Source organism: Danio aesculapii, chromosome 6 (genome assembly GCF_903798145.1).
Source record: "Danio aesculapii chromosome 6, fDanAes4.1, whole genome shotgun sequence".
Lineage (NCBI taxonomy): Eukaryota > Metazoa > Chordata > Actinopteri > Cypriniformes > Danionidae > Danio > Danio aesculapii.
Genome location: NC_079440.1, coordinates 48,242,611 through 48,267,877, shown reverse-complemented (window position 1 = coordinate 48,267,877; position 25,267 = coordinate 48,242,611). Strand labels below are relative to the sequence as shown.

Sequence of the window (25,267 nt, the reverse complement as noted above, 5' to 3'; positions counted from 1 at the left end):
ATTTGTGGGAAGATGCGGTTATGAGAAGACACGCTATTTATGCACAACTTTAAAACCAAAGATATTAAACTTTATGAATTGCAGGCCATGGTTTTTTAATAAATACTCTTTTAAAAAAATCTAAAAAGAACATTCTGAAAAGAACATTTGACATTCATGGAAATTTTACATGACTTTTTAAAATATTTTGTATGACATTTTTATTATTTTTTCCTGCAAAACATGGAAATTGATAGATTTTTAAAAAAGATTTAATATACACTTTTAAACATAAAGTTTCCTAATATTAAAGTATTTAAAGTATCCCTTAAGTTTTAAAGGCGCTATATAAAAACAAATTAATACTACTACTACTAATAATAATAATTATTATTATTATACATTTATTATTATAATTATCATTCATGTATTTATTAAATATACACCCTTAAACAAAGTTTTCTAATATTAAAGTATTTAAAGTATCCCTGAAGACTCTTTTTTTGAGAGACTTGTCTATTTGGGAGGTGTATGTGTATTTTTGATCAGTTTTTATTAAATTTTTAAACATATTTTTTAACAGTTTTTCTGCTATCCTTATGTCTTTTCAGTGTAAAGAGTTTTGAAAATTAAGTTTTAAAGGCGCTATATAAAAACAAATTGATAATAATAATAATAATAATCATTATTATTATTATTATTATTATTATTATTATTATTATTATTATTATTATTATTATTATTATTTTGTGTTATTATTATACATTTATTATTATTATTTACATTAATGTATTTATTAAATATACAAGACTCTTTTTTTAGACTTGTTTGTTTGGGAGGTGTATGTGAATTTGATCAGTTTTGATTTTATTTTTATATTTTTTAACTGTTTTTCTGATATTCTTGTGTCTTTTAAGTGTAAAGAGCTTTAAAAATTAAGTTTTAAAGGTCCTATATCAAAACAAATTAATAATAATAATAATAGTAACAATAATAATAATATAAAAAAATTATAATAATTATTATTATTATTACTATTATTATTATTATTATAGATGTATTATTATTATAATTATTATTCATGTATTTGTTAAATATACAATCTTAAACATAAAGATTATAAATGTTAAAGTATTTAAAGTACTCTTTTTTTTAGACTTATCTGTTTAAGAGGTGTATGTGTGTTTTTAATCCGTTTTTATTTTATTTTTATATAATTTTAACTGTTTTTCTGCTATCCTTGTGTCTTATAAGTGCAAAAAGCTTTGAAAATTAAATTTTAAAGGCAATATATAAAAAATAATTAATAATAATAATTATTATTATTAGTAGTAGTAGAATTCGTATTAGTATTGGTATTATTATTAGTATTTATTGGTATTGACTCCGAATAGAACATTTACCATCTATTGAACCTTTCAACTGCACAAAAGTTTTTAATTTCATATTGGAAAACGTGAAACTTGGAGGAAAAACATTTATTTTTCCAATTTAGGAATCCTTTTTAAAAGTGTTCTGTTAAAAAAAGGAAACAAAGTTAACATGAAGTCTTTTCAACCATTTGAAAAATACAATCTCAGGAAACCATGCTTTAAAGAACTTGGCCTCTGGCAGCCCTACAGGAACTTGCACCTGAAGCGGAGATTAAAGCACATCAAGGGAGTCCGGAATATTTGAAGCCATTCGAGGTCTTTGGAAAAGGGCAGATTCCTCACATTTCCTTCATAAAGTAGTCTCCAGGAGACGTGCTAAATGTTTTGACACCCCTGCAGGAAACGTGATGAATGATGACCCTATGAAATAGCTGATGGGAAGATGTAATGGAGATTGGTATCTTGTTGACTTATGTGATGACATGCTTTAGGAATGAGGAGTTACATGTCCAGACATCCCAACCTGCGCTTCTTTCCCTTCCCATTCTGACAAAGACCATTTCTTCTGCGCTTCATCATTGTTTCACTCTATAATTTGTTGATGCACTCATCACTTGAAAGACTGTACTAATTAACAACCTTTTTTGCCTCTTGATTCAACTTGCTTGTTTTTTTGCTCCTCCATGTAGTGCCTCAAAGCATTCAAAGCAAAGGGGTCCTTAACCCCAAACAGCCATCCAAACAATGAAGTTGCTGTTGTCATTGTTTTCATGGGAGTTTTACGAGTGCTTTTCTACGTGACTGCTGCTCTGTTCAGCTTATCGCCACCTGCCAGTGTTTGATGGGGTGGATTGTGGTTGGTTAAGGGCTGGGAAATGGGGGAGGAGTCTTGTTTGAAAAGTTTCGGGGGAGATTCCAAATGTTCCACTGGTTTCATTGCTGGGGAATTTGATACTGGTCTAGCTAATATATTAGATTGCGGAGGACTAATAATGTCTTTCTTTCTTTCTTTCTTTCTTTCTTTCTTTTCTTCTTTCTTTCTTTCTTTCTTTTCTTCTTTCTTTTTTTCTTTCTTTCTTTCTTTCTTTCTTTCTTTCTTTTCTTCTTTCTTTCTTTCTTTCTATTGTAGGCTGTTTAATTGTTGTAGATTCTTATTTTCCATATTATTCACATACATGTATTTCACATTACATAACAACAATTAATCAGTTCAAAACACTAGTTACACTGTTCAATGTTCTCTTTAACAAATTTTAATTCAATAATTCCAAGTATGTAGATTCATATTAAAAACACATACACAAATAATTGACCCAACCAAAATATTTAACAACTACAATTGTTGCTTAATGATACTGAAATGATACTGTAAATTTATAGCATCATTGTGGTAATATAAATGTTGTAATGATATTGTAGTAATACATAATACTGTGATAGCTATTTTCTTTATTATCTTGACAAAATGATAATTAAAATATAAGTTTAATTGTTGCTTATAACATTAACATTTAAACAGAAATTACATTTAAAATAGTTTTTTTAGAATTCAGACTTAAAATGATTGACATTAAGCCTTTATTTTTTTTCTTTAAAAAGCCATTATTGTGGAGGACTACTGTGTCGGCGAAACTGCTATTCTAACTGTTGACCTTTCTGCCCAAAGGGCATTAACTATTCCCTCTGTGCATTGTGTTCACCAGCCAAAGACTTGAGAGTTTTATCAGCTCTGCCAATCACTTGTGTCATGCATATTTTAGAAGTTGTGGGAACACAAGTACGCAAATGCCCTTTCAGTCGCTTTTCCACACTTTCCTCAGAAAGTGTTTGTCATGGCGCCTTGACCATCCACCAACGCAACATTGCCCAAAATAGCTTCTTAGTCAAATTGGCCAGCTTGACTAGTCAGTAGTGCCATAATCCAGTCACCACTTACAAACCACATTCTAAACATATTTCACACCAAGATCCCACGGAAAACGATGCTATCGGACTGAATCAGCCTTATTACTCATTACTGACACATTTCTTCATTCTGTATAATTCTGCGAATCTCTGCGGTTTCACGTTTGCCACTCTCAATAGATGCAAACAGCAAGATTAGAGGAATAGAGTGGGAGTTTCCCTGCTCTTGTTCAGGCTTCAAATAAAATGCACAAAGAAGGGTTTGCTTTTCTTATGCGGGACCCCCCTCCTATAGACGTCCACCCTTATACACAGAGCAAATACACAAAAACCCAATGTAAAATCCCAGCGGGAGGACTTCTGTCAGCAATCCTCATGCACCCATTCACGCTCACACTCGCACACCTCCCACCGGTCGTCAATCTGAACCTCGGCCCTTTGTTTGAGGTGAACACTGAGAGAAGGGCCCCAGGGGGGACACACACCCCTCAAAGGACGTTCCTGGGCTCTGTGGAATCCATATTCACAGTGATTTTGCAAGCCAGTGAGTTTCTCATGCCCATTAAAAGTACAGCTATCAGAACCGGCTGCTTTTTAAGAATGTGCATGTGATTTTGAATCATTGCACCCGGCTGCTTTTGTTAATGATTGTTATATCACCCCTGCCCTCCCACCACCCCCACCACCAGCCTCCATTCCTTGTTTCCGGAGTTTCTTCCCTTTGTGTTTGTTATAGCATGTCCTCATCCTTCAGCAGAGGAAGGAAAGGAGGAGAAGAGGAGACCTTTATATTGACGCTTGCAATTCCAACATCCTGTTTTGTCCAGCGGACATCCACATGTGCTTCATTTAGCTGTTTTAAACATTTTTACATGTTTTTCTTTGAAGAACTTGACAGTTCATATGCAGTTCTGAGTCATGATACAAAAGTTTAGCGACCAGTCGAACTGGTTTTATTTCAAATAGCTGCTTCTTCCGGTTGGATTGTGAATCTGTTTACTGTTTTGTTGAATGTTTGAATGCCTGTTGTGCACTGCCTGTCTTGATTGGCCTGTTTTGATGGTGCCAACAGATTAAGGCTCTCTTTATGTGTGCAATGGATGAAAATAAAATAGTTTATCGGATCCGCATGCAAATCTAGGACTCTTGTTTACTTGTGATTTTAAAGTACATCTAATAATGAGTGAACAAAGCTAAATATATACATGTACATTGAGTTTATCCAATGTTGACAACTTGACAACTGTCGCTATAGACCAGGGGTGCCCAAACTTTTTCTAATGAAGGGCCAAAAACCAAACTTGATTGAGGCTAGTGGGACAAATGTAAATATAATTGCCATGGGTAATTTCCAAATTTATTTAATAATATTTAAAAACGACTAGCAAACATTGCTTTATATTAACTAATACTATTTACAATCGTATATTTACAATCAAAGGTTACAATGGGCCAACTTTGGCCCACAGGCCCTACTTTGGGCATCTCTGCTATAGACATTGGTGTGGTTGAATGCTATTAAAAAACTCACAAAAGACCAGCTTCTTAAACATTGTGAGATGTATTGTTGAATTGCAGTAGTCAGGCAGGATTAAAAGTTTGTGGTTTGAAATTGTAAGTTTAGTTTGAAGGTGAAAAAAGGGTCGACTTACCAGTTCTTTTTCTAGCAAAACCCCAAAACATTTTACATAGTTGTGCAGTTGTTGGACCAGAAACTAAAGTTATTACTCTCCATCTTATTTGCAGTTGTCTGTTTTTTGTGTTCATATGTAAATTTGCACATGCTAATTTAGCAAGATTAGATCAAAAGATCAGAAGAAGCCAATATATAAACTTTCCCTTCAAGCAAATCATGAATATTCACAATTAAAGTGGAGTGAACAGAAGTAAATGAAAAGTCAAAAATGCATTTTTTGTGATCTATTTGTTCCTTAAATGGGATAAAGGGATAGTTCACCTCCCAAAAATGCTTTCACACCTGTAGATTGATTCTTTTGTTCTGAAACAGGGATTAAAATTGTTACAATATTGCACTTTTTTCTTGGTGCAGTTCGCTTTCACACGGAAAAGTTTCTAAATGGACCAAAATTGCTGAAACAAGTCACGTGCGAGTAAACTCTCCTCACATTGGTCAGAGTTTCAGGGTTTATTCTGCTGAGTCCCGCTCAGCTGTCATGCATCCTTATTTTAATTTAATTTATGACATTAAATGAGAAAAGCGAAAAGTTGCACTTTCATTTTGAGTGGTGACACCAACAAACATCCCTGGAGGCACAGGACATCAACATGACATCATATTGATGTTGTACCTCAACATACCCCTACATCGTGGAGGCATTGTATTTTGTTTGGAAATGAAAATCGTGTTGACATCTGAATCCATTGTCAGGCCGTGTCCCACGTCCAACCTAAAATCAACCAAATATCAACATCTACTCATGTTACATCTTGACGTTGTGTAAACGTTACCACTATGACATCTATCAGACATTGGATTTTGGTCACTTTCCAACATAACCTATTCGTTATTGGACATCAAATAACGTTGTCCTTAGACGTTGACTAGACATTGAATTTTGGTCACCTGACGTCATGACCTAAATCTAACCTAAGACTGCAGTTCGGTCAGTTTTCCTAACGGATAAACAGCTCTCGTAATAGTAATTTACCGGAAGGAATGAAATCCCGCCCTACTCATAATTCTCTCTTCATCATTTTGCTTTCTCACTACAATCGATCCACCCCAGAGTTTGTTTCAGTCGAGCCGAGGCCACCTTTATGAGTTTCTTCCTCCCAAAAGAAGATATTTTGAAGAAAGCTCAAATCTGATAACCATTGACTTCTGTAGTAGAAAAACCAAATACTTTGGATGTCAGTGGTTACAAGTTTCCAACATTTTTCAAAATACCTTCTCTTGTGTTCAGCAGAAGAAAGAAGTTCATAAAGGTCTGAAACGAGTAAAGGGTCAGTAAATAATGACAGAATTTTCATTTTTGTGTGAACTATCCCTTTAATACAATGTGCAAATGATATCTGTATTGTTTTAATTGATTAAATGTCTCATCATGTTCACCATTTCTTCTTTTCTACAGCTTGTGAACCGGGTTTCTACAAGAGCACTGATTCCAGCCAGCCATGTGAAGTGTGTCCAGAAAACACCCAGCGTTCGGGACGGGGAGCGCTGTTGTGCCCCTGCATGGAAGGTTTCTACCGGGCTCCCACAGACCCAAACTCTGCTCCTTGCTCTTGTAAGTTTGAGTATTTACTTTTGAAAAGTTCATTCTGAAACTCCTGGCCTAATTCTTAAACATTATACCTTGCTCTGCTCCTCTAGCTCTTCCTAGCCCACCCCGAGACCTGGTTTACACTCCTCTCCTGACAGCAGGAAGTTTGCAGCTGCTTTGGCGCCCACCGGCAGACACTGGTGGTCGGAGTGACATCACATACAGTGTGGCATGCGAGCGCTGTGAGGGTGGTCTGTGTTCGCTGTGTGGCGGAAGGGTGCGATTCGAGCCTGCGCAGACAGCCTTGAGAGCCCCCGAGGTCGTGGTTAGCGAGCTGGAACCTCATGTGAACTACACTTTTACAGTCGAGGCCCAAAATGGCGTCTCCCAGTTCAGTCGAAAGAGAGCCATGGCTAGCATCACAACAGTGCTTCACTTCACAGGTTAGACTTTGCATTAATATAAAGGTATTGTAATGCCTAAATCACAGCTAATCACATTTAATTTGATGCTACTTGAAGCTGAATTTTGTACCAGCGTGGTTAATTTGTGGGTGGACCTACCTTGTGCGCTTCATTGCTTGTCACGGCTGGAGAAGATTAACAGATTAGCAAGGAGAGGAATTGACAATATGTCATGCCTGCTTAAGACACGGCGTATCAAATTCTGTTCACTTGTAATCTGTGACGTTGATGTTTTTAGCCAAAATACCGATGACTTCTTGTGCTTTTGTTAATCAGATGGCCCGAGGGTGCTGTACTTGAGAGTTGAAGATCGGACCACCAGCAGTCTGACTTTGTCCTGGGTCGTGGACCATCATGTGCAGAATCAACCCTCCCCTCGCTATGAGCTCATGTACCGCAAGAAGGTGACTAAGCATCTTTTTTCTCTAACATTCATTCATTTTCTTTTCAGCTTAGTTCCTTTATTAATCGGGGGTCCCCACAGCGAAATGAACCGCTGCTGTGAATGCCCTTCCAGCCACTGGGAAACACCCATACACTCTCATTCACACACATACACTATGGACAATTTAGTCTACCCAATTCACCTAGATTACATGTCTTTGGACTTGTGAGGGAAACCGGAGCACCCTGAGGAAACCCACACGAACACGGGGAGGACATGCAAACTCCACACAGAAATGCCAACTGACCCAGCTGAGGCTCGAACCAGCGATCTTCTTGCTGTGAGGTGATCATGCTACCAACTGCGCCACCGTGCCACCCATTTTCTCTGACATTCTCTACATTTTTTCGTAAAATAAAAATAGCAACGAGAATTGGTTGGTAAACAACAATGGTAAACAACCACTTTGCAATACTCAAGAATCAAATATGTTACCCTAGGAACCGCAATTCCCATGAACTATCTAGACCTCTATAGCAACAGCATGGCAATAAACACTAGACCACTCTAGAAACCACACTGTAATGGTCATGAACCCAATAGAAAACCCTAGCAACCACTTACCAATATACAAGAATCACATACATTACCCTAGCAACTACCTTCCAGAGCCCAAGAACAGCCTAGCAACAACCTGGTAATAAACACTAGAACACCCTAGCAACATCACAGCAATTTCCATGAACCATATAGAACATTTTAATAACTATTTGACAATTCCCACAAACCACTCAGAGCACCCTAGCAACTACCTAGACACGACCAAAGACCTCATAGATAACCCCAGCAAAAACCAAGAACACCCCTTGCAACTACTTTGAAACAAAAAGCACATGGATCACCCTTGAAACCACTTAGCAATACCTACAAACAACCCAGAACACCCCAGCAACCGCTTAGCAGTACCCAGAAATACAAGAACACCCTAGCAACCACATCAAAGTCCATAGCAACATCATAAATCTCAGTAGCATTGTTAAACCTTAGCATTTTCTAAATTCTTAACCTCAATCCAAGTCAAAGACGGCTGATATCTACAACTTATGTTAGAATAACTGCTTTGCTTCCATCTCCAACTGGATTACTTTAACAAACATGGGAGCAAGATCTGGGTATTGAGATTTCTGAGGACCAATGGAAGGACATTCTCAGTTCAGTTCACTTTTCATCTATTTGTGCCAGACACATCCTACTACAATGTGAAGTACTTCATAGGACCCATTTCATTAATGCCAAACTTTATAGAATATTTCAGGACAGAAGTGATGCCTGTAACAGTTGCAAGCAGTCACGGCCGATTACCTTCACATGTTTTGTTCATGTTCAAAATTAACAAACTATTGGTGTAATATTTTTTTAATTCTTTCTCAAGCTCTTAATATAATCGTAACTCCTGACCTTCTGACTGCCCTTATTGGTTATCATCCAACCCCAACTACACAAACATTAACACGCCGCGTCATTGCCTTTACCACCTTGCTCGCCTTTCGCAATTCTTCTCAAATGGAAACATGTGTCCCCTCCGTCATCGGAACACTGGTTTAAAGAGGTTCTACATTGCATCTATCTAGAGAAACTGAGACATTGTTTTAAAGGATCACTGAACTCCTTTAACAAAACATGGAGTCCCATACTGTCTGTCATTGAGAACCTTATCATTTCAGGACCTGCTGACTAGAATTTCAAAAGGGAGAAAGAGACTTTTAGTGTTTACTTTACATTTTCTTTTTCTATTTTTACCCATATATTATATATTTTTTATTTAATTATTAATAATTCATTTATTTATTATTTTTTTCAGTTGGTTTATTATTTATTTATCTGTGTCTTGATTCATCTTTGCATACTTATTGAAGGCCTCAGAAAATTGGGAGGGGTGGGAGATGGGAGGGATGGTGCGTAGAAGGGGGTAGTAAAAGGTAAGTTTGATGTAAGAGTTCTACAGTTTTCTTGTTTTTGTTGCTATATATTTCATGTCATCTCTTTGCTGATAGGACTTCTATTTTTCATATACATTTATAAGTTTGTATATTATCTTGAAAAAATGTAATAAAAAAATTGGGGGAAAAAAGAAACCTTAGCATTTTCTTCATGAAACATTTTTAGATTTCATGATTTCTCGTTCTTCATGAGTTTCATGGCCCTTCCGTGTTTTCTTCCTAGCATAAACATTCAATTTCCTCTCCTCTTTGTTTCATAGGAGGATCCCGGAGAGCTGGATGTTACCACCTACACCGTCCTGGTTCTGGAGAAGAACTCGGTGCCGATTAATGACCTCTTACCAGGAACAAAGTATGTGTTTCGTGTTCACACCCTGACAGCAGAAGGCCATCCCAGCAGCCATAGCGCGGAGCTTGAATTTGAGACGCTGCCTCTCGGTAAGTGCGTGCGAACACATGTGTGGGCGTGGAGTTTTAATGCTTTCGGGCATGAGAAAGTGCGTAACTTAGATGCATTGGCGATAGGCTGTTTGTGTGTGTGTGTGTGAGAGATGCGTCAGTGTTTGTCAGTATGAGTAAAGTGAATTTCTTTTTTTCCTTCTAACAGCAGAATCTCGGACACAGAACAGTTCCATGGTTGTCATGGGAGCCATCGCCGGGGGCGGAGTCATGCTGCTGATTGTGGTGGTTATTTTGCTTCTGCACAAAAGGTTAGCAAACGTATCTCTGCTCTCACTTTTTCCAGTCTATTCTCTTCTTTATCTCTATCCAGACCGCAGAGCAGGATTTCCCAACTTGGCCTCCAATGCCTGCCCACACTGTTTACATTCCAGCTTTGATCTGCAATCATGCTCATTTAAAGAAACCATCGAGATAGCAGCTTTAATTATCTCGCTAATGTGATGTTGAATGCTCTTTCATCAGGAGGCTGAATTCCCACGTCAGACGGAGGGTTGACGGAGATTACTTTTCATGTCCAGGTATGACATGGATTTTGGGATTTGTGTGCATCTGTTTGGTATTTGAGATCATAATATCTGATGATCAGACATAACTTTGTATAAATTCATCGGAGATCATGGTACAGCGGGTGTCATCTAATCCAAGGTCAAATCTTTCCTTGTTTTGCAGAGAAACTCCTTCCGTTGAAGACCTACATCGATCCCCATACATATGAAGACCCCTGTGCGGCCATCCTCAAGTTTGCCAGTGAGATTCACCCTGGTCACATCACCAAGCAGAAAGTGATTGGTGCAGGTCAGTGTTGTGGTAGGCAAAGAAAAATAACATGTGCTATTACATGTATACTAATATAATTATCTAAATATTTACAATGTTATTTTTAGATTTTAGTTTGTTACTTTTAGCTATTTATTTGTTTATTTTAGTTGCAATAAACCTCTTTTTAATCTTATTTATTATTAAATAGATGTTATTATTATAACACAATAACTTGTAACTACCAAAAACATAGAAAAAGATCAACTATAAATGTTGCGTTGGCACATTGAGATAACATTTTGTAAAGTTATTGTAATTAGAGCAGAGTTTTTATTATAGCATTTTTTTAAATTAGCATTTTTATTTCACTTTAAAGGCCCAAAAAGAACCTTAAAATTGCAAATACTGAACCTACATACTGGAACCTGAGAAAAATGCTCATTTCAAATGAACATTTCAGATGCCACTTAGAGGCTTTTGTATATCTGTATATAGTTGAAGTCAGAATTATTATCCCCCTGAATTATTAGCCCCCCTGTTTATTTTTTCCCCAATTTCTGTTTAAAAGTGAGAAGATATTTTCGACACATTTCTAAACATAATAGTTTTAATAACTCATTTCTTATAACTGATTTATTTTATCTTTGCCATGATGACAGTAAATAATATTTTACTAGATATTTTTCAAGACACTTCTATTCAGCTTAAAGTGACATTTAAAGGCTTAACTAGGATAACTAGGCAGGTTAGGGTAATTAGGCAAGTTATTGTAAAACGATGGTTTGTTCTGTAGACTATCGAGAAAAAAAATAGCTTAAAGGGGCTAATAATTTTGACCTTAAATGGTGTTTAAAAAATTAAAAACTGCTTTTATTCTTGCCGAAATAAAACAAACACTTTATCCAGAAGAAAAAACATTATTAGACATACTGTGAAAATTTCCTTGCTCTGTTAAACATCATTTGGGAAATATTTAAAAAAGAAAAAAAAAAAATCAAAGGGGGGCTAATAATTCTGACTTCAACTGTATATAGTGCTTCCCACACATAGACTTTACTTGGGCGGGCCACCAAGGTATATTTAGTGACACTTTTTTTTAAACTATAATTATCATCCTTTTACACTTTTTTTGTATCCGCCTAATATAACCAAACATCCACGATTAATTAAGTAGTGGAAAATCTTCGTTACCCATTTCGTAGCTACTGTGAGTTCCCGTAGCTCTGCAGAGACCCAAAGATCTTTTTGGGACTTAAAAATGTGTCTGGACAGGGTTTTTAAATCTCTTAAAATGTGCGGGATTTGTTTTTGCTTTCACTTTCTAAATCTGTCATCAAATGTATGCGCACAGCAGCGAGAGCAGGGGAAATGTATTTAATGTTTAAATTCTTGTTTAAATTCAAATTGATTCTTTAATCTAAAAGATTTAGAAAAACTTTACTAAACAATCGGAGAGGAAGAAATTAAATCTAAATAGGCTGTAAAATATTTGTACACCATTAGAAATGGCTAATCAACTAATTTGTCTTATTAAAATAATCTACACGTTTTATTCCTTTAATTATTATGATTTTTTTAGAGATATTGTCTTTTTTTATTCCATTTTTATTTATTTTATTTCTCCTTTGCTGTATATTTTATTTATTTGATGATGTTAATTTATTACATATTTTATACATCTAAAATGCTTTGGCAACACTGTACAAAATGTCATGCCAATAAAGCAACCTGAACTTGAATGAGAGATAACGTTAGAGAGAAGTAGATTTGACCTGTCAGTGTGTGCACATGGCTTCTGAATAGTATAAAAGTAAGAGAAATAGTGGATTTAAAAAAAAATTAAACCCATTGAAAAGAAACGATGTATAACAGTTTCTTAATAAATAAATAAAAAAAAAATATATATATATTGCTATTTATATAATAAATATACTTGCGGTGGTAGCATGTGCATTAACTTAAATTAAAATAAACAATTGCGTTTCCATAATTGTCCAACAGGAGAGTTTGGGGAAGTATTTCGTGGCTCTCTGAAGATGCCTGGCCGCGGTGAGGTTGCAGTAGCCATAAAGACGCTGAAGCCAGGCTATACGGAAAAGCAGAGGCAAGACTTCCTCAGCGAGGCCAGCATCATGGGCCAGTTTTCCCACAAGAACATTATCCGTCTGGAAGGTGTCGTCACCAAATGTAAGTATCAGATTATAAATGCATGCTTCTGGCGACTCACATAGCAGTGCATGTTTTAACAGGATGTTCTCTTTTATTTCAGTCAAAGATGCTATGATTATCACTGAGTACATGGAGAATGGAGCCCTGGACCAGTATTTAAGGGTGTGTTTTGGTCTATGCATTAACAAATCTGAAGAATTTGAAATGTATTAGAATCACTGAATTTTTTATTTGTGCTCAACAGGATCATGATGGGGATTTTTCCTCATACCAGCTTGTGGGGATGTTGAACGGCATTTCAGCAGGAATGAAGTATCTCTCAGACATGAACTACGTCCATCGGGACTTAGCAGCTCGCAATGTTCTGGTCAACAGCAACTTGGAGTGTAAAGTGTCCGATTTCGGCTTGTCTCGAGTGCTGGAGGACTTTCCTGAGGGAACCTACACCACGACTGTAAGTGATACGAATGCACATAATCACTACAAAATAAATCTGTAAATTCATTCACACATTATTTGATTCACTTTATTTTGATGGTGCCATTTAGACATTCTGTTGCCTATAGCCAGACTGAATAAACCGACCTTTTTTGCTATTTCTGAGGATTTATGCAGAATGATTTTCAGAGTATCGTAACTAAAACTTGAAATGAAAACATGAAATAAAAAATAATACCTTTTTATTTTAGGCTTAGAATGTAAAGGTTATTATATAGTATATCTACTAAAAGACAGAAATTGTGATTGACATTCAGTGGTGGAAAGAGTACTGAAAAATCATACTTAAATAAATGTAGTGCAAGTAGAGTAAAAGGTATCTGTTTTAAATATTACTTAAAGTATGAGTAAAAAGTAGACCTTTCAAAAGTACTTGAGTAGTGAGTATTATGCTGTAAAAAGCTGATGCGTTTACATGTAATTTGTGGATGTGTGTAAACGTAACATTCTGTAGTGCATTTAGTCATTGCCCAGCAGGCACACAACATCATAAAACGGTGATATTAGGTTAGATTTAGCGTCTAAGGACAACATTATTTTGATGCCAAATAACAACATCAAATGATGTTGATATTTGGTTGATTTTAGGTTGTGTTAGAAAGTGACCAAAATCCAACGTCGTGTCAACATCTTAAACCAACGTCATATTGACGTCAAATTCTGACATTTATTCGTCAGGTATGACAACCAAAAAACATCTGATAGACATCACAGTGGTAACGTCCACACAAAGTCAAGCTGTAACATCATTAGACATTGATATTTGGTCGCTTTTAGGTTGGACATTGCCGTTGTCGGCCTGATGTTGGGTTCTGATTTCAACCCAATTTTCATTTCCAAACAAAATGCAATGTCCCCACGACGTTGGGGTACATCTTCAATCTTGTGCCTGCTGGGTGTTTAAGACCATTTTGATCATCATACAGTAAGCATTCGTCTCTGGGTCAATACGTGTAAAGATTTTGGACATCTTTAAAGACACCTTTAATGCTTCTAAACATTTTGCTGCATTTATAAATCTTCCATGTCTTGAGGTAGTTCATTATGATGTGATTTACCTTCTATGTGTGATATGATTGGATAGGAATCAAAGGACTGAATTTTCTAATCCCCACAAGAAAAAATTAAGCAGTGACTACAGGTTGAAGGAAAGTAGTGGAGTAAAAGTACCTATACAGCACTAAAAATGTACTCAAGGGAAAGTAAAAGTACACATCTTTAAAACAACTTTGTAAATTACAATTTCTGATAAAAACTACCCAATTACAGTAATTTGAGTATTTGTAATTTGTTACTTTACACCACTGTTGACATTGTATATCAATCAAACTGTTGTAAATAATTCATATAAACATTTGCATATTAGTAAGTAATATTACTGAAATAAAAATAAAAAATGGAATATACATAGACACATTTACATAAGTAACTAAATAGGACTCATCGATGGACTAAAAGTCTGTGTATTTCTTCGTGTACAGATTTCGTGTGGGCCTTATAGTAAATAAGTAACTTTAAAACTACATATTAACTGACTGTCATTATAGTATTAGTAGATGGTTAGGTTAATGTGAGCAGAATAAGTTGTCATGTACTTGAATGTTGGGAGACCATCAAAATATAGCATTAGCAGATGATGAGCTGCTAGTCTGCTAATACTTTAATGACTGTTTGATATGTAGTTGCAGTTGATTATAGCTAACAGAATGCCTATATCAGGGGTTTTAAATCCTTAAAATGCCACAGTTCCCAGTTTTATGACCATCCTCATGAGAATACTTATCTTAATATTCAAAAGGGCCATTTGATATGGATTGGAACCTATTGTTTACAAAAGTCTGACATTGTACGTTGTTGGCTTTATTTATTCTTAGGGGGGAAAGATTCCTATTCGCTGGACTGCACCGGAGGCAATAGCTTACAGGAAGTTCACTTCAGCCAGTGATGTGTGGAGCTTCGGCATAGTCATGTGGGAAGTGTTATCATTTGGAGAAAGACCCTACTGGGACATGAGCAACCAAGAGGTATGGGGTGTTACTTATGCAGTTTTTGATGGTTGGTTATAAGTCAGGATGCTAACCTAAATTGGGTGATGATGAAAAGCATGAATTAAGTAAAAACATGTTTAGGGAACACAAAATGGAAGGGTTAGTTTACCTCAAAATGAACATGTTGTCATTTCTAAACCCACAAGTTCTTAGTTGGTCTTCTGGGGCTGGTTGCACCAGCAGTGGTTAAGTTAAAACGGAGCCTAGTTGTGACTTAAAGGGACACTAAGTTACAACTTGCATGTTACTAATTATTTTTATGTTGCACTCCTGAACTTAGTTTAAACGTAATGCTACTAACTAACTAACTAAATATTTACAGCAGCCTCTACACATGTATAATGGTAGAAAAGAGACGACAGAGAGATTAGTTTACATTGAGGAGCTCGCGATTATAATGAAGAATGATCTTCCTCTATTCGCAGCCTTAATTTCCTCCCAAGTCTCGCAATTTTTTTCAGTTTATAAAAGAAGCTTAATTTTCTTTTATGAGTGTTTTGTGTTAATCGTATCCATCAATTAAAATGAGAATTTCTTCATGACTGAGTTTTTCGTCTGCTCTTTTCTCTGTCATATATAGGATATAAAATGTGTATTTCACATGCATTCACGGCTCGCAATGCAGGTGTGTTCGTCATCTGTTATTAGTGATTGACTGCAATTTAACGTGCTAAAAATGTAACTTATAATTTCATTTTCATATTACAGTCCTATATAGATTCAAGATTTAAATGCTTTTTATTGTCATTCAATGCGACTACGCATGACTTTACGGAGAGCTTACGACCTACTGACTACAGTTTGCCTTAAGAACATGTGGTGCAAGTGAAGAAAGAAGAAATTTTGTTATAAACAAGCTAGTAGTTACTAATCCCTTAGTCTGAAATTTATGTTCCAGTTTAAGAAAGAACTTACCATAAAAGTATGGCAACTCAAGAGATTATTCCCCTGGAATACTTAACATGTCTTAGCCACTCCACAACTGATACATTTATTCGCACTTGGACACCATATCTGGACAATATAAACCTTGCTTTATGGGACATTTTGAAACTCGGAATGACATAATGTCCGTATAGACATTCATTCAGGTGTACTTTGTTTTCATCAAACTTCTCACTTGTCCTACCATATTGTAATATTCGTAACATAATAGCTTATGGCTCAGGCCATATGTATATTTTAATATATGCAGTTACGTTTTGTGTCAGGCATTTTATGTTGTGTTTGTATTTTTGTTTTGTGTATGTCTAAAAGGAAAAAAAAAACAAATAAAAAAATGTTCAAAAAAAAAAAAAGAAAGAACTCACGATCAGCTAGTGGAACCCTACACAGAGCACAAGATATTTTTATTAAATCTAACAAATTTTTTATTTCCTCCACTGAAACTTTCTTCACCCCAGTCCTGGTGCTTCAAACCCTTCAATAAAAAACAAAAATTTGAAAAAATATGAATCAAGTGGTTATGAATAATGTGGTTCAAGATTTCAAAAACACAAGCTGAAACAGGACATGCATGAATGAATCTCAAACAGTTAAAAAAACATTAAAAAACATTTCTAGAGAACACTAAATGAAAGGGTTAGTTTACACCAGAATGAAAATGTCATTCCAGTCCCATAGGCTTTTGGTCTTCAAAACACAAGATATTTCTGACAGATTTCTTTCCCTTCTCTAAAACTGTCTTTACCCCAATTCTGGTGCTTCGAACCCTTTATTAAAAAAAAAAAAATAAATAAATCATGAAACAAGGTTAATACATTCGAATATTCGTATAGTGTTTCAAGATTTCAAGAACAGAAGCTCAAACATGACATGCATATATGAATCTCAAACAGTTTAAATGTCTATTAAAGTCTTAAATTCATGTCTTTTTGGTAGACGTATTTAAACTCTTAAATTCATATGGATTTATAAACATTTTGACGAGCAAAATTTTGTGTGAATAGCAATTTTATTAAAAATAAACTACTTGACACTTTTTGAAAAGCCAGTTAAGGCCTTAGTAAGTACCAACAACCTAAGCTTTGATTTAAAATGCACTGAATCAGTCTCTCTAGGATTTTTGGTTTGTCATATTTGTGTCCTAATATGACTGATTTTCTCAAAACCTATAGCATTATTCGCTTCAGTACTTTATCTGGAAAAATACACAACAATTTTGTAAAAAAACAAGAACCATTGGACTTGCTAAATCCTGAAGGGGCTGTTGAATGGAATTACATCCTCTGTGAGCTCTGCTTCACTGTTTCTTTTACTTCTAATCACAGGTGATGAAATCCATAAATGACGGCTACAGGTTGCCGGCACCGATGGGCTGCCCATCAGCAGTTAATCAGCTTATGCTTCAGTGCTGGATGCAGGACCGCTCCACTCGACCACGCTTTGTTGATATCGTCAACCTCCTGGAGAAGCTGCTGCGCAACCCAGAGTCACTCTCAACCATTGCCAGCATCGACCCACGGTAAGAAACCGCTTTCAAAATGCTCCTGATAGAAAACTGCAGGTATAATGCAGAATGAGGAGTGTTGCAAATCAGGCACAGTACATTATGCACTTGTTAATATACACTGTGGACTTCTGGTACCATCTAGAGCATGAAATAATTTTGTCCTGTAACATCAGTCTGAAAGCTCTGCATTTGTCAGTTTTCAGATTTTGGGCTTTGTGGCTTGTCATAAAGTGTTTTTTCAGACAAGCATAATGAAAACATTTCAAATTAAAGTGTGTGTTTCAGTTTGTCTGTAGATTTCAATTACAATACATATTGTTAATGACAATGAGGACGAAACCTGCAAAAACAATAAATAAATAAATAAATACGCAAATATATAAATAAATTAGTAAATAAATCCAAAATTTCCTGCATAAATAAAATAATAAATAAATATGCAAATAAATAAATAAATGTATATAAAAATCCTCAAATTCCTGCATAAATAAACATTTAAATAATTAATAGTTCGGGCAGGAAATACCTAAATAAATTACACAATGGGAATAAGACAATGCTTAAAAGTTTTAATAAATGTTTGAAAGGGGGGGGGGACTTTCAGTTAAGCATTTTCTTATTTCGTATAATTTATTTAATTATTTGCATGCCCGCACTTAATTATTTAAATATTTATTTATGCGGGAATTTGTGGATTTATTACATATGTTTATTTAATTATTTGCGTATTTATTTATTTAATGTTTTATTTATGCATTAATTTATGAATTTATTTACTCGTTTATTTATATATTTGCTTATTTATTTATTTATTTATTTATTATTTTTCAGGTTTTTGTCCTCCATACATTCACACTTTATTAATTAAATTAAATCAAACCATCTGCACAAAATATACTTTGCATTAGCACATCAAGGGAAAACAATAAATATTTTGAAAATAAAAAAAGCTTCAGTTATTATTATTATTATTATTATTATTATTATTATTATTATTATTATTATTATTATTATTATTATTATTATTTTAAAATTTTAAGCTTTGTACCACGTTCCCTATCTCAGAATGAAAACAGCTGAAAGAGGGCCTACATTTTTTTTTGTTTTCTATTTACAAGAATGAGTATGATATTCATTTATTAATAAAATAAAGTTTTATTAAAGTTTCATCAGCACATAAATAAGTAAAAATATCATGTAAATCACATTTGTAAAAGAACCTTCTTTTAGAAAATAATTGAAGTCATTTTAACAAGACCAAGCATAGATATTTACCCAGAATTTAGAAGTAAACTCACAATAGAAGAATAAGTGATCCACTTGTGATATAGACTTCAAAACAACACAGAATAGTGCATGAAATACAACCTGGAGTGCAGCGACGTTCACTAAAAGCTCTGTTTTATTTTCATCACAGTGTCTCCATTCGTCTACCCAGCACTAGTGGTTGTGATGGCGCTCCCTTCAGGTCAGTGGACGAATGGCTGGAATCCATTAAAATGGCCCAGTACAGAGAAACCTTCGCCCTCGCTGGCATTAAAACTATCGACCAGGTGTTGCGCTTGAAAATTGAGTAAGTATCCACTGCATTCATAAACCAAACGCAAATGTTACCAAAAATTCCATATACCGAAATCTAACATATTTCCATCAACTTCTTTTTCTAAAGGGACATCAGGAATATTGGTGTTCAGCTGGTAGGTCATCAGAAGAGAATAGCATACAGCATTTTGGGCCTGCAAGACCCAGTGGGGGCCTTGGATTTGTTTGCAATGTGATAATATGGCCGACTGAAGCAACACTGTTCTGAATGGACTTAAAAAAAACTGGTTGAATAAGAACCAGAATGCCCTTTTCAATCAAACGGACTCCTCTCGGGGAATATAAACACTTTACTGTTAGTTTGTTTATGTATTTTATATCCTATTTTTCCACATGTCAGATGGACCCTTATGCTCTTTGCCGTTCTGTTTTGAACGTAAGCCATATTAAGCACACGTATGATGGTCTGCTTTGGAATGCTATAACTACTGTCTCAGGTCTGATGATTAGGGTACTATCTAGTCTACGGTAGTAACCTTGGATATTACTGTGGTGCCCTTATAGTGAACAGAGCTGCCCGAATATGAGGGGTTGAAGTCTGATTTAAGTTTGTACAACTGAAATTGTAAAAAAGTTTGTAGAAAACCTAATAATTTTTTTTTTGTCAAATTGTTGACCTGCATCCTTCTGTTTCAAAAGGATGTTTTAAATGTCTTATTTCAGCTCTTTTTATTTAATATTTATTTTTTATTTATTGTACGTGTTTGTAAAGAAAAATACTGTTGTGTATAGTATTAAAATATTTTTTAAGTCTTATCTTGAGTTGTGTTTTTACCATCACATGCCTGAAATTAAAGCAAAACGTAACAACATTGAAGTGATTTGATTTATGTCTATATAACTGTAAAACGTGCTTATGCGGTTACTATTATTTAGTGTCGGCCTAGCTCTCTGCAACTCTCACATGGTTGCCCACTGAAGCTAAGCAGGGCTGTGTCAGTCAGTACCTGGATGGGAGACCATATGGGAAAGCTATGTTGCTGCCAGAAGTGGTGTTAGTGAGGACTCTATACCGCTCAGTGAACGCTGTCTTTTGGAGGAGACGTTAAACAGAGGTCCTGACTCTCTGTGGTTGTTAAAAAAATCCCAGGATGTCCTTTGAAAAGAGTAGGAGTTTAACCCCGGTATCCTGGCCAAATTTGCCCACTGGCTTCTATCCATCATGACCTCCTAACCGTCCACATATTGGCTTCATCATTCTCTCTCCTCTCCACTAATCAGCTGGTGTGTGGTGTGCGGTCTGGTGCAATATGGCTGCCGTCGCGTCATCCGGGTGGATGCTGCACATTGGTGGTGGATGAGGAGATTCCCCCCAAAAATGTGTAAAGCACTTTGAGTGTCTTGAAAGGCGCTATATAAATGTATGCAATGATTATTATTATTATTATTAATAATAATATTATTATTAATATTATTATTATTAATATTATTATTATTATTATTAAGTGTCATCAGCTACTAATTGATTTAAATGAATCACTCTTTCCAAAGCTGGGATTAATTGGAAACACTTTTTAGCGCAGTCTCATTTATTAACATTTATAATAATGTATAAGTAAAATTAAAATTAGTATTTTAATAATGTATTAGTAAATTTTGAGTTTTGAATTGTTTAAATAGTTTGAATTGGTTGTTGCTTCTTTTAGAACTATTGTTAATTGCTTTATTAGTCAAAAATGAATAAATTTAAAAGAAATTGCATCTTTTTGTTATTTTGTGGAAAGAAAAGCCTCTAAATATCAACATTTGTATTTAAAATTTACAAAAATAAATAATAAACATCAGAGAACATACTGATACTGATATATATATATATATATATATATATATATATATATATATATATATGTTAACACAAATTCAGCCAATCACACGGCAACAACTCGATGCATTTAGACATGTAGACATGTCAAGACGATCTGCTGCAGCATCAGAATGGGGAAGAAAGATGGTTTAAGTGACTTTGAATGTGGCATGGCTGTTGGTGTCAGACGGGCTTGTCTGAGTATATCAGAAACTGCTGATCTACTGGGATTTTCACGCACAACTATCTCAAGAGTTTACAGAGAATGGACTAAAAAAAAAGAAAATATCCAGTGAGCGGCAGTTCTGTAGGCACAAATGCCTTGTTGATGCCAGAGGTCAAAGCAGAATGGCCAGACTGATTCGAGTGACAGAAAAGCAGCAGTAACTCTAGCCACTCACTACAACTGAGGTATGCAGAACAGCATCTCTGAACACACAACACATCCAACCTTGAGACAGATGAGCTACAGCAACAGAAGACCCCACTGGGTGCCACTCCTGTCAGCTAAGAACAAGAAATTGAGGCTACAATTCGCACAGGCTCCCCAAAATTGGACAATAGAAGATTAGAAAAATGTTGCCTGGTCTGATGAGTCTCGATTTCTGCTGCGATATTTGGATGGCAGGGTCAGAATTTGGCATCAACAACATGAAAGCATGGATCCATCTTGTCTTGTATCAACGGTTCAGGCTGGTGGTGGTGGTGTAATGGTGTGGGGGATATTTTCTTGGCACACTTGGGGCCCATTAGTACCAACTAAGCATTGTGTCAACACAGCCTACCTGAGTATTGTTGCTGACAATGTCCATCCCTTCATGACCACAGTGTACCCATCTTCTGATGGCTAAATCTAGCAGGCACCATGTCTTAAAGCATGAATCTTCTCAGACTGGTTTCTTGAACATGACAAAGAGATCACTGTACTCAAGTGGCCTCCACAGTCACCAAAACTCAATCCAATAGAGCACCTTTGGGATGTGGTGGAACGGGAGATTCGCATCATGGACAAATCTGCAGCAACTGTGTGATGCTATCATATCAATATGGACCAAAATCTCTGAGGAATATTTCCAGTACCTTGTTGAATCTATGCTTCGAAGGATTAAAACAGTTCTGAAGTCAAAAGTGATCCAACCAGGTACTGGTAAGGTGTACCTAATAAAGTGGCTGGTGAGTGTATATATACAGTGCCTACAGAAAATCATCATACCCCTTTAAAATAATTACTTTATTTGTTATAAAGCCTGAAATCAAATCACATTCAGAATAACTGTGCCTTTCTACAATTTTATCCCGAAGGTCTTTTGAAAGCAGGATGTAATGCGAGTAAAGGCCTATAGATTTTTACAGGGTGTGATAATTTTCTATAGGCACCACATATACATTATCACGTATGTGTATTGTGTTTTGCAATAGACATGCACAAAATAAGTAAATTTAAGTGATATGATGAATAGTTGTTAAAGACACCTAATAAAAAGGAAGCCAAAGCACATAAACTACGTAACTGCTTTCATTTCAGAAAGTTTCAACAACACACTTTTCGTTGATGAGTTATAACTCAGTTTGTGAAGCCATTGACAGCAGTGGAGACAAAGTGTCTGTGAGAAACTTGACTCACTTCACTCCTTCAATGACGAACGTGACTAAAAGTGAATGAATCATAATAATCATCAATTAGCTGCTTTTGAAGATCAAGAGGTCCAGCCCGTGGATGAATGAAGCTGCAGGATGAATGGATACTGAGTGTGGTCTAATAGGTGTGCGTGCAATCGAGATGCAGACAGAAATTAAGCCCTTAATGATACAGTGTGGAAACTGACCTGGTGAACAAGTTTAAAGCTTGTCTGTTCTGCTTTGCTGTCTGTGGGTCAGACTCATTTATATAAAGACACTGATAGCACAGACACAGAAATTAATATCTTTTTTAAAATCATTAGAAAAGATTTACGTAATGTTTACCTATGAATAAATCTGAAATCAGTCAAGCATTCCCAGGTAGCAAGGAAATCTGGCCCAGATTTGCCATAAATCTGGCACAGCAGGCATTCATTTGGCACTGGCATACAGCATGTGGGCCAAACATGGCCCTGGTTTGGCAGAGGTGGCACTGTCTTTAAGGCGGCACACAATACTTGGGCCAAATGTAAAATGAAGTATTTGGTCCATATGTTAATAATTGATATGTGGGCCATATAAGTTTGGCCTATTTTGACCTACATTTAAAATACATTTTTATTATTTTCAAATAAAAAATAAACAAAGTTCTACCAATCAGGTTGCTTTGAGAAAAAGCACGGCCATAGCACGCCTAAAGCACAATGATTCATGGGTTTATTAATTTCACTGCAGTCGTGACACACCAACATATTTGGCCCAATTCAGGCCCAGTTATGGGTTATTAACTTGCCTGAGACTTGGCCCAGATATGGTCCATGTTTGACCCTTGTCTGGAAGCCAGACTTGGTCCAGTCATGTATCGTAATTCACTGCAGCATGTGGGCCAAGCAAAAGCTGACTGTGTAGGCCAGATCTGGGCCAGAGACATTTTGCTATGTGGGTTATATGTACTTTTAACATTCTAATAAACTTAAGTTAGTTATTTAGTTAACTCTACTTGTCCCCGTTGGGAAATTTCATTTGCAACGTACAATTACAGAGACATCTGACATTTCACAATTGGCATTTATATATATAAATCATTTAAAAACCTAAAGTACCATGGTACTTTAACTCTAAATACATATCCAGTCTAATGACCATCAACTGCTACTGACAGAGAAGGAATTAAGCAACTTAATTGCTTGAGAGATAAATGATAATTTAGTCCTATTTCCTACATATCTGGGAACACAATATTGCCGAGCTGATGGTAACAATTTGAATGTGTATGAAATTCATTATAGCCTTATCTAATGCTTTCTTTGTATATACTATCAATGCTTTTTGGTTTTATTCCCAATAACTTCCCACATAGCAAAATATCTCTGGCCCAGCTCTGGCCCACACAATCAGCTTTTGCTTGGCCCACATGCCGCAGTGAATTACTGTACATGACTGGACCAAGTCCTGCTTCCAGACAAGGGCCAAACATGGACCATATGTGGGCCAAGTCTCAGCCAAGTTATCAACCCATAACTGAGCCTAAACTGGACCAGATTTATTGGTGTGTCATGACCAGTGTCGGAGCAAGCTGAACTAACGCTCTAGCAAAGGACTGTCACGCCACCCTCAACCAGTGTTGCCAGATGTAGCTGACTAATTCCAGCACAGTCATCTGGAAATCACGCTAAGTGTGATGGTCGCGTAGACCATTGGGGGAGGGGGTGGTAGAAAATGAAAGTTACCGCCCTCAGTATGCCATCCTGTGTGTCGCCCTGGTCATGACTGCAATTGAAATGAATAAACGCATGAAGCATTGTGCTTTGGGTGCATTATGGACGTGTTTTTTCTCAAAGCAACCTGATTGGAAGTATTTTTTGTTGGTGTATTTCACATGTAGGTCAAGAAAGGCCAAATTTACGTGGCCCACATGTTAATTTTTAACATCTGGACCAAAAACTACACTTGACATTTGGCCTATGTCTTGTGTGCCAGACAGTGCCACCTCTGCTAAACCCAGGCCATGTTTGGCCCACATGCTGTATGCCAGTGTTGGATGAATGCTTGCTTTGTCAGCTGCATGCCAAATCTTTGCCAGAATTCTTTGCTACATGGGACGTTTTCCTACTGTGCGAAGACAATGGTTACAGGCCTTTAACTTTCTTCAAAATATCTTCTTTTGGTTTTGAACCACTTGAGTGAAAAAATAATGAGTACATTTTCATTTTTGGGTGAATTGTCCCTTTAAGTTTTTATTATTTTTTAAATTATATATATATTTTTTTAGATTAAATTAGGGCTTTTATAGAGGCAATTATGAGCTGAATCATAAACATGCATGAAGTGAATATCTAAAACAATAAAATGCCTTATGGACCTATTTATGACGTTCCATTCAGATTAAACTTTTCTTTTTGTAATCTTTAATCAATTTATGCTTGAAAGAACATACAGAATAACAAATCTTACATGAAATGATGTTTTTCGCTTTTGTCCACAAGTGGGAGCCATAATCAAGGATCTTTGGCGACGCGCTTT

The 25,267-nt window shown here is 35.8% G+C and overlaps 1 protein-coding gene across 1 annotated transcript in view; it reads left to right on the top strand.

Moving 5' to 3' along the window:
* The window catches only part of epha2a (eph receptor A2 a), a 29,531-nt gene extending 9,513 nt beyond the window's left edge, over window positions 1-20,018 (top strand). Inside the window, exons 4-17 of the mRNA XM_056460403.1 lie at window positions 6,350-6,505; window positions 6,592-6,924; window positions 7,222-7,349; window positions 9,591-9,768; window positions 9,938-10,040; window positions 10,255-10,310; window positions 10,462-10,587; window positions 12,553-12,738; window positions 12,821-12,882; window positions 12,965-13,174; window positions 15,093-15,242; window positions 17,537-17,730; window positions 19,136-19,291; window positions 19,388-20,018. Of these exons, the coding sequence (XP_056316378.1) occupies window positions 6,350-6,505; window positions 6,592-6,924; window positions 7,222-7,349; window positions 9,591-9,768; window positions 9,938-10,040; window positions 10,255-10,310; window positions 10,462-10,587; window positions 12,553-12,738; window positions 12,821-12,882; window positions 12,965-13,174; window positions 15,093-15,242; window positions 17,537-17,730; window positions 19,136-19,291; window positions 19,388-19,496 (2,147 nt within the window). The 3' untranslated portion in view covers window positions 19,497-20,018. The remainder of the gene's footprint in view (window positions 1-6,349; window positions 6,506-6,591; window positions 6,925-7,221; window positions 7,350-9,590; window positions 9,769-9,937; window positions 10,041-10,254; window positions 10,311-10,461; window positions 10,588-12,552; window positions 12,739-12,820; window positions 12,883-12,964; window positions 13,175-15,092; window positions 15,243-17,536; window positions 17,731-19,135; window positions 19,292-19,387) is intronic.
* Window positions 20,019-25,267: the final 5,249 nt, after the last annotated feature.